The sequence below is a fragment of the Lipotes vexillifer genome, unplaced genomic scaffold, assembly GCF_000442215.2.
Source record: "Lipotes vexillifer unplaced genomic scaffold, Lipotes_vexillifer_v1.1 scaffold204, whole genome shotgun sequence".
Taxonomy (NCBI): Eukaryota; Metazoa; Chordata; class Mammalia; order Artiodactyla; family Lipotidae; genus Lipotes; species Lipotes vexillifer.
Window position 1 is genome coordinate 2296091 of NW_006777418.1, and position 10490 is coordinate 2306580.

Consider the following 10490-nt stretch of genomic DNA (forward strand, 5'->3'; position numbering starts at 1 on the left):
CTGGTATAACGGAGAAAAGAGTGTATTCACTATGTCTGGATGCGATTGCTTAAATACCTGCAGTTTCTCCCCGTGCAAGTTGCAAACTGCCGTGATGGTTGGTATCTTGGCTATTAACTGCAGAGTGGAGAGACAGGGAAGGAGACAAAGGGGGAAGCTCATTAGTGCTCTGTCTCCTGAATCAGTGTCCTTCCTGGCCTCAGATGAAGGGAACTGGCTTTGGAAAAAGATGTTCAAAAAGAAAGAAGGCTCACTCTCAGCTTCTCCTTTAGAACAAAACAAAACAAAACACCTCCCTCCCTGACTCTCTAACGAGAAAATAAAGAGAAGGAAAGAAAGCAGGACCAAGCTTCCTAATTCACTGTTCTTATATAAAGTAGGTATGGGAGGTAGTTTAGTTTAATCGTTAGGAGGGGTGCTCTCTCGGCAGGCTGACTGAGTCGGAATCCTGGTTCTAAAATAGCTAAGTGGCCGTGTGGCTCTGCCATCCTCTATGTCTCAGTTTTCTCATTTGTAAAATGGGCTTACTCATAGCACGCACTTCATTGCGTTGTTGTGTAAACTGAGTGAGGAAATTCATATGAAAGTGTTAAGAATACTGTAGGCATGAAATACAGTTGTTAGCTAATATTATTATCTATCATTTCCCATAGATTTTTTATGATGTGAATATCAGATTTTTTTAGTTTTGGAAGGTGACAGTGTTAGGAAGGTGTAACCTAAATCATATGAGGTGTAATTCACAACGATCTGGACTGCTTTTCTGTCTAGGTGACTAGCTTGCCGGTAGCTCTCTAATCCTTTCCCACCGTAATGAGTAAAATGAAACATATATTTAATCAAGGGAGAATTTGGGAAGTCAATGGCACTCAGCTTCCTTAAGGAGGTGTTTCAAAAACTCATGGGAGAATATCCACTTATAATTGTTAGGTTTTGATATGTAAGTATCATGTAGAATGTAATTTTTTGAGTTTAAATACCCAGAAGACAGTGTTTTAATAATTTAAAATATCCACAGTTTGTTAAATGCTATTAGGTCTTAGGTTCTGAACAATTCTAGCTTTTTTTTTTTTTTTTTTTTTTTTTTTTCTTGCGTTATGCGGGCCTCTCACTGTTGTGGCCTCTCCCATTTGCGGAGCACAGGCTCCGGCCGCACAGGCTCAGTGGCCATGGCTCACGGGCCCAGCCGCTCCGCGGCATGTGGGATCTTCCCGAAACGGGGCACGAACCCGCGTCTCCTGCATCGGCAGGCGGACTCTCAAGCACTGCGCCACCAGGGAAGCCCCAATTCTAGCTTTTGACACACATATAATTTTGGAACACTTAGAATCCATCATTTAGTGTCAAAATTGCTTAAAACCAAATGCCATTGTGATCAAATTACTGTGGAAATAAGAAATGTTCTCATATAGATAATACTTTTACAAACGATAAGCTTGATAGTTCGTACAGCTGACCAAGGGTACACTTGAAAGTGATGATAAAATTAAGTAAAACCCATCTAATCACCCATTAGGCTCACTGCACTCCCTACCCTATTCAATAATAAGAAACCATTTCAGCCTTTGAAGTAAAGGAGGAAACAGATAATTAGTTACTTTTTGGCTTTTCAAAATCAGAAATTTCCACTCTTTTATTAACTTTCCTTTTAACAACTAATGACTATATAACCACACTATAAGCAACTTGAAAAAGAGCATCAGGGGGCTTCCCTGGTGGCGCAGTGGTTGAGAGTCTGCCTGCCGATGCAGGGGACACGGGTTCGTGCCCCGGTCCGGGAAGATCCCACATGCCGTGGAGCGGCTGGGCCCGTGAGCCATGGCCGCTGAGCCTGCGCGTCCGGAGCCTGTGCTCCGCAACGGGGGAGGCCACAACAGTGAGAGGCCCGCATACCACAAAAAAAAAAAAAAAAAAAAAAAAAAAAAAGAGCATCAGGATTAGACTTGTTGACATATTCATTAAAGGGATCTAGAACACATAAAGAAGTCTGGGGTTCAGACTTTCTAGTTCCACTGCTATTTAATGATAGGGATAGAAATGAAAACAAAATCATGAAATCTTTATAGAATGGATGTTACATTTTAGACAGAGAATCAGGACTTTCTCTCCAACATTATGAGGTATTTAAACTGGTAGCAGACACTTCTACTGGACACCAGCATTCACAAAACAGTACTGTTGTTGCTTATAATCTATGGGGGAAGACAGATGAATAAAGTGACCACACAGTCAAAAGCAGACCGAAAAACTGGTGAGTGCCATGGAGGAATGATGCTAGGACAAGTGGTAGATAATAGAATGCTCTGACTGCTTCAAGGCAGGCACTTCTGAGAAAGGACCATTTAAGCTGGGCTCTGAAGGGAGAGGGAGAGCTAACTAGACGCTGGCGCTGGGGGTACATAATATGTTCCAGAATCATCGGTGCTATTAGAACTGAAGGAAGTTCATTGTCGCTGGAGCCGTGGGTGAGCATGTTCAAGGATAAAGCTGGGGAGGCTGCTTGGTCAGATTACGCTAGGTCTCATAGTCTCTGCTAAGGTCTTTCATAGAGTTTTAAGAACACTTATCAGAATCCCATTCTGAAAGATTCTCTTTGAGTCCAGGGTGGAAAGCCGTGTCTTTTCTACATTTTCATAGGTAAAGAGTGTACAAGTGTCCACTTTAACTAGAGTCCCTTGGGAAATTATTCAAGCTTTCTTAACCAGCTGGTTCACACAGAAGGAGACTGCAACAATTTTGGAACACTTTTTGCACATTACAATTCTCCCTGAAATAGCTACTGAATGCAGAGAGACTTTGCAAGCTTTCTATAATCATCTTCAGTTGAACTGATGATGTGTGGAGCTCCTAAAACATCCAGATGCAACTCTATAATGCTTGTCAGTCTTTGGTGTGCACAGAACCATTGGAGTGCTTCCTAAAAATGCAGATTACGGGATCCACTCCTAGGGATTCTGTTTCACAAAATCTAGGTGTGGAGCTCAGATTTCATGTTTGAAACAAATATCCTGAGGATGCTGGTGCACTGGGTCCATAGACTTTGAGAAACACTGTTTAAGAGGTTCGAATCTCATAAATTTACAACTGTTTTTCAAAGTGAATTCTTTGACGAGTAAATTCTTTATCATATTAGAAATAGTCCCGGTAACGGGGTGTCAAGTTAGCTTCTTTTCAGGAGGCCAATAAAAAAGTTATCATAGGCTTCCCTGGTGGTGCAGTGGTTGGGAGTCCACCTGCTGATGCAGGGGACAGGGTTCGTGCCCCGGTCTGGGAAGATCCCACATGCCGCGGAGCGTCTGGGCCCGTGAGCCATGGACACTGAGCGTGCGCGTCCGGAGCCTGTGCTCTGCAATGGGAGAGGCCACAACAGTGAGAGGCCCGCGTACCGGAAAAAAAAAAAAAAAAAAAAAGTTACCATATCAAGAGAGGGAAGGTTTCATTTGCTTGGTTCTATTAGTTTGGTGAGAGACAAATAATGAAATTTCCTGAGTTCCCTATGAGACACAAATACTACATAAAGAGAATTAGTCTAATGATAAAAAATATGGGCTTTCAAGCCTGACTGTCTGGGTCTGAATCCCAGACTTGCTATTTACAGCTGTGTGATCTTGGGCAAGTCACTTAACCTCTCAGCTTCCTTATCTGTCATATGTCAGTTATGACAGTCCCTATCTCAGAGGGTTGTTGTAAGGGTTAAATGAGTCAACACTATCTATGGAGTGCCTGGCCCATCCTGGCAATATCTGTGTTAGATGTCATGTGTCATTCCCACATAATGCTTCCCTCAAGGAGAGAAATAGTCAAGGTCATGCTTGTTCAGCCAAATAACATGGAGGGCAAGAAACCAGCTTAGCCGCTAACCAAGCACCCAAAATTGAGTCTCTGTATATTGTGAGTTAATGCATGGGGAATATCAGCCATTTACTTTTATTGAAATGAAAAGCAACATCATATTGACTTTCATTTTCTTGTAGCAATTAAAGTAAGTTGCTCATTTAGTAAACTGTGATTCATAAAGTAGAATTCTGTGTATTACAATTCTTAAAGCAGTTTTCTGCTCCTTTAGAGAATGGGTGGTTGAAAAATTAAATGTATAAGAGGATGGCCAAAATCATTCCACAGTTCATTTATTGGAAATATTTAACCACGGGTTTGGTTTGGGAAAGTAAATATGGACTCCTGCTTCTTTCCTTCCCAAAACTAGGTTTAAGAAAGTCTGGTTCAGGATCTAGTTCCCTCTTTTAGGGGATTTCAACCCTGTCCCTGTTGCTCATCTGTAGAATGGGTTGAATGGTGACAAATGCTTTTTGTTATAGAGCATTGGGACCACTTGAGCGAAGAACACCGAAAAAGACAAAAGAGCTTCGCCAACCTCTGTGCTCTCAGGAGGGGCTGATTTCAAGGCATCCAATTAGCTGTGGGAATAGAAGAGCTGACAGGGGCATCCATCACTCTGGAGGCACCATGGGCCAGGAGGCCATGGGGAAGCAGCGGCAGCACTTGTCAGAGCCCAGAAGGGCCTCGTGGAGGAAGCCTCAGGCAGTCACTTACTGCTCATTAATATTATGTACTGCAGGTGGAGGACCCCCAAGTCAAAGGGAGCTCACCTCAGCAGCAGTTAATGGCTCAACAACTTTTTAAACCGCTGGGGTGGTGATGCAGAAGCACTTGGAGATGGAGGGGGTAGTTGATTTCAAATCATCATGAAATTTCTTCATGTTTAAATAATCTCCATAGCAGGAGTAGACAGACGGTCTATAAAAAGGCATTTTCACACTCATCTCTCTCTTATGATAAACATTTCTTGTAAGAAGGAAGCTTTAGCTTATACCTACAGGGGTCTACAAGAAGAAAGAGCAGCTGTTGGAGAAGAGATAATAATCCTATGCTTCTTTCCAGAGGGTGGTTTTATGAGAAAATCCACAATTTTATAGCTGGTACATTTGATGTTGGAAGAATGGAACATGCAGAGGTGAAAACTAAGGATTGTGTTCATGTGGGCTTCCAGGCCATCAAGATGCCCTCCATCCTGAAGCAGGAAGTGAACAATGGCTTGATCAAAGTGGAAGAAACTTCAGAAGCACTGATAAAGACAGGACACATTAGGTGAGCTTACCTACATCCATTTCTCTTGTCCACTCACTTCTTTGTTTGTTTTTGGCTGTGCGGCATGCGGGATTTTAGCTCCCCGACCAGGGGTTGAACCCGTGACCCCTGCAGTGGAAGCACAGAGTCCTAACCACTGGACCGCCAGGAAATTCCCCACTCACTTCTTTTTTGGGTTTTTGTTCAGCTAAACCTAGACACTTGGCCTAGATTTCTAATACTGCATTGGAGATATCTGTTCAGGTCACAGCCCTCTCTCACCATCCTTACTCCGTGCTGGCATCCACGCTGTATGGCATGTTTTCTCAGGGAATAGCTCAGTAAAGTGGAAGTGGACATTTGGTTTAACTGGGGTTGGAATTTGGAGTCAGACGGTGAGCCAGCAAGTTACTTTCTAAATGTAGCAGAAACTCTGAGTGACCTAAGGAGCTAAGAGCTACCCATATTTCAGGGAAGCAGAGAAAACTGGTGTTCAGAGAGAGGGAGAAGAGAATAAAGTAGATACATAAAGAGAGATAAACCTGTGAGATGGAGAATTCTGAAGGCTTCCTAATTCCTTGTCCTAGTGTTTCCTGAATGGGGGCTGAATTTTTTACCTTAGATGAGATTTCTCTCCATTAGTTTATTTTATTATTTTCTTTTTGCTTTACCTGGTGTGAGCTGGTTCCCGTTATGTGTAACCCAAGAGTCCTAACCAATACACTGACTTGCAACTTGATGAGTGAGGAGAAACATCAAAACCTCTCTTCTTATTATAGACCATTAGTCCGATGGACAACCCTTGAAATTTCTGGGTGTTGGACCTGTAGTGTATGCCAGCAAACTATAAATGGCTAAAATGGATTGCAATAATCTGGTCTCACACAGGAATCCCTCAAGGAAACCGCTAAAGGACCAAGACCATGTGTTATTTGCCTTTCCCTTCTTTGCATCTGGCATACAGTACATACTCAATATACATGTAGGTTGAAGTAGAAAACTATTCCATGAGAAAGCTATGTTTCTTGAGTATCGATTTGGAACTTAAAAACTTGGATGATCTATTGAACTGTTTTTTATGATTTTGACTCTTGCATTATTTTACAGTGTATATACCATGCGAGGAAACCTGAGCAGGGCTCCTGGAGTGCCCAGTTTTACATGGGCAATGGTTACACGGGTATGTTTAACTTTGTGATGATTCACTGAACTAAACACTTACGATTTAAGAACTTCCAGCATGTATGTTATACTTTAAGAAAGTATAGAAAATTTAAATATAAAACAAATTCCTAACCAAATATGAAGGGGAACAAGGAGGCTCAGACCACAAGGCCACATCGTCTGAACTAGGACCCCTTAAGTCCTGACTGGACGGACTGTGTTGTTTAAGATTAAACTGATGAATCCCTAGGCCCACCTACTAGGAATTCTAATGTGACACCTAGTGTCCTGAACAAAGAATAAGCAGGCTTCAGGTATAAACATCCCATCATTAATCATGACATAGTCTCTTTAGATCTCACTGAGCAAGCAATGAAAATCAATGTAAATGACCCTTGGCAGTTTTCACTTATCTCTCAATCAGTGCTTGCGCTCCACAGACCCTATCTATGAGTCAACATGGCTGTTTTTTTATTTTTCTAAACCTGTATCTTAAAAGCACTAGTAAAGTGAGAGTGACCAGGAGTGATTTCTTTCAGGTAATAATTCAATTATTAACGTGTAAAATAGGGCTGTGTAAGCTTTCCCTCTTCTAAGCTTTTATTTAGTAACCTGATACTGTTACAGTAGAAAGACACATTCCCCTTGTTGATGATGCAGTTATGTTATTGTTATGCTAGAAACGGAAAGCCTGATGGGAATGCTGACCCCTGGACGCAGGCTTTATAAACAGTGTATGCTTCACAGCTTTGGGATTGGAATATCACCATAAATTCAATTACCATAGAACTAATTGAATCTGCAAGACTTGTAGAAATCCGTCTATTTATTCACTTAGAGTAGCGGCAGAACATCTAAAGAGTCCTTAAAACTGTCGCACGGGACAGAGCAATGGAAGGCAGAAGGCATCACAAGGAACCTTTGTTTTTCCTCTTTTAGAGTCAAAGAATATTATACTGAAGGGAACTTAACGACCAGCCAGTCCCACCTCCTCATTTCAGAGACAAGAAAGCTGAAGCCCAGAAAACAGATGGGCTGCCTCCCCCAGTCATATGGCTTAAAAATATATATGTATACATGCATATACATATACACATACATTCTGTACATATTACATGTATATGTATTTTTTTCCACGAGCTTTAGTGAAAGTGACCAGTGTGACCTCATTTCCTCACTTCTCAAATCCAGGATCCAGCCATATCTAACTATTATTCATAGCCTGCGTATACCTTATACTTTCTTATGTCTATATCATTGCCCCCATCTCTTGGAATGTCATACTCCACCTCCCTAAACCCCTAACTTCCATCTTTTGAAATAGTTATCATTCATCAGTTGATTAGCTCAAATATACCCATTTCTTGGATAAACATTTCCCTGCCAAAACAAAATTTCTTCTGTCCACAGCAACTACAACAACAGCACTTACATACTATCTGTGATGAATCATGCAGCTTGCTTATATTTGATCTCATTTAGTCCTTAAAATAACCATATGACATTGATACTATCTTTTATCACATTTTACAAATGAGGAAACTGAGGCACAGAGCGGTTAAGTCCCTTGTCCAAGGTGACTAAGCAGCCAGTGGTTCTGATGGTTTATTATAAATATGCTACATGTTATTATTATGGTCATGAGGAGAGGAAACTAGACTCTTTAATAGGGTTTTATTTTTTTTTTACCCCAAACAAACAAACAAACAAACAAACTGATTAACATTATACGGGTTGAGATCATCCTTCTAGTTAATGGATAAGAATTCCTGAATTTCAAATCTTCCCTAGGTCCAGGTTTGGTCAAAAGTATAAGGCATTGTGCTACTTGAACTTTAATTTCAGGAAGTGGGCGTGCAGAAAGTGTATGGGAGACAGTTTTTTTAGGATGAAATCTAATGACTACGTCTGAACCCTGCACCTCACCTAAGTCTGCTCCACCTGTTCAGGGTCAAACTGGTCGGTGGCGTAAACAGTCTTTGCACACTGCACAGAAGGCAGACCTACCCCACCTACTGGGGATGTAACCTGAACCGCTGGACTGGAATACAACAGTTGGGTATGTGCACATTTTTCTAGAGATAAGTAAGTTTCATGATGTTCGCCAGATTCCCCAGAGGGGTCACTGTTTTAGAGGCGTTGTGGGGGCAGAAGAGCTCCATGACTATGAAGGAAAAGAAGAAATTTCTGAAAAGATGAAAAGAATCTGTGGGAGGGTAGAATAGTTTTTCTTAGGTTTAAATAAAGCTATTTATTCCTTCTGGGGAGTGTGGGTTTGATGAGAGGGTGTCCCTATATGTCAATGGCACCATTGTCCTTAAAGTATTAAAGCAGTCAGAACTCAAGAGACTTGTCTCACCCTCTTCCCTTCCCCAGGACACGACAGTTGTTGAATCTGAGACAGACAAATGGAGTGACTTATGCAAAACCACACGGTCCAGAGCTGGGATTAAATGAGAATCCAGTTCTCATTCCTTTTCATGGTCCCTCCACATTAGTTCACAGAACATCCTATCAAAATGATGACTGTTACAGCGAAGGGTCCCCACAAAAACTCAATATCCACACATGATCAGTGGAAGCAGTGCTTTGTCATCTGGCTCCAGTGAATTTTATGTAAGAAATAATCCTCTCTAATGCTTTCTCTGATTCCCAGCTTTGCAACATTCTCTTTCTATAAGAAAAGAATTGAATGGATGTTAACTAGACTTACTGTGGTGTTCATTTCACAATATATACAAATATTGAATCATTATGCTGTACACCTAAGGCTAATATAATGTTGTATGTTAATTATACTTAAAAAAAACTTAAAGAAAATAATTGTATACTTTTCCCACTAAGGATGGAGAAAAGAGAGTTAAGCTGACTTCACTTGGTGTTTTAATTTTTTTTCTTGCTATTAAACATCTTTCATCTTCAATTTCTGTCTCCTTTCTACCCCAAATACCTCAGACCACCACCAGGATACCAGGTGGTAGAAAATGGTATAAGCATGAGGGTTGCTCTCTTGGGAACTAATAATCACCACGTCAGTGTGTTAGAATTTATGCAGTGGAAATATTTCATTTGAACCTACACACCTCTATAGCAGTAAGAAATTATGATCGTCATTTGAGAGATGATGAAACCACGGTTTTCTGACAAGAAGATGATCGCCTTAAGCAGAATAGCAACAACTTTTGTCTAACGCTGGATTTTATTAAGTTCTTAACTTTAGGGTGGTAAATATGGGGACCAAAGTCTTTGGGAGATCCCAAATGCAGGAAACATCCTCCGTGCCCACATTAACTAACCAGATGTATTTATGCATATATGCTACGGAGCAATTACAGAGACAGATGCGTATATCCACATCACTGTCTTTTCTGCTCAGTGTATCTGAAGTTTTGCTTATGTATGTGGAAGTTTTGCTCTTACCTGGGAGAAAACTGAGGTGTGAAGAGCAGGAGATTTGTCCTTGCCCACATGATAAGTGAAAAGTTGCACCAAAAAGAACTATCACTCTACAGTGTAGAAATGTTCTTCCTAGTGATGTGTTAATTTTAACAAAATGTTACCATAATGAAGCAGCATATTTAACTCGTGGAGGTTTTTTATAGCAGTACTCTGTATGTGCAAAGTAAAATCTGATAGTATCTCTAACAGAGTCTTCCCCCCTTTTTTAAAATAAAGAACTTCAAGAGCAGAGTGAGAGGGTTTTAATGATAAAAATATAAAGAGTAGGATTCCTATCATCTTTAACTAAGGATAGGCTCCATTTCCTAGTTGTTTAACCTCTAAAAAAAATTCCAATTCTTAAGAAATTTAAGATACTTTAGAATCTAAAATAACACTGAATATCATTAGAAAATTCCTTTGTCCTCTTATGATCATTTTACTTTGGTGAACAACTTTTCTCAGTATTATTCTTAAAGATCACTATTTGTAATTAAGTTGAATCATGAAATGGATAGCATGGTACATGCATTTTCCCCCTGATGTACTTCATTTTGAAAGAATCCTAGAGTAGAGTTGAAGAGATTAGAGTCGAAGGGAAATTTACAGGACATCAGTCTAATCTTTGATTCTGGGTAGGACTGTCATTTACAACATACCTGAAAGGAAACCAGGCAGTATCTATAAGAATACGACCAATGACAGGGACCTCACTCCTTCACACAGTGGTCTACCCTCTGTTCCGCAATTCTTGTCATTTTATAGTTCTTCCTCAATTTTTTTTTTTTTTTTTTTTTTTTTTT

General features: G+C 40.5%; 1 protein-coding gene across 1 annotated transcript in view; it reads right to left on the minus strand.

Moving 5' to 3' along the window:
• Nucleotides 1-10490, minus strand: part of RORB (RAR related orphan receptor B) — a 71841-nt gene that overhangs the window by 92 nt on the left and 61259 nt on the right. The window contains exon 10 of the mRNA XM_007450995.1: nt 23-117. Coding sequence (XP_007451057.1) covers nt 23-117 — 95 coding nt within the window. The remainder of the gene's footprint in view (nt 1-22; nt 118-10490) is intronic.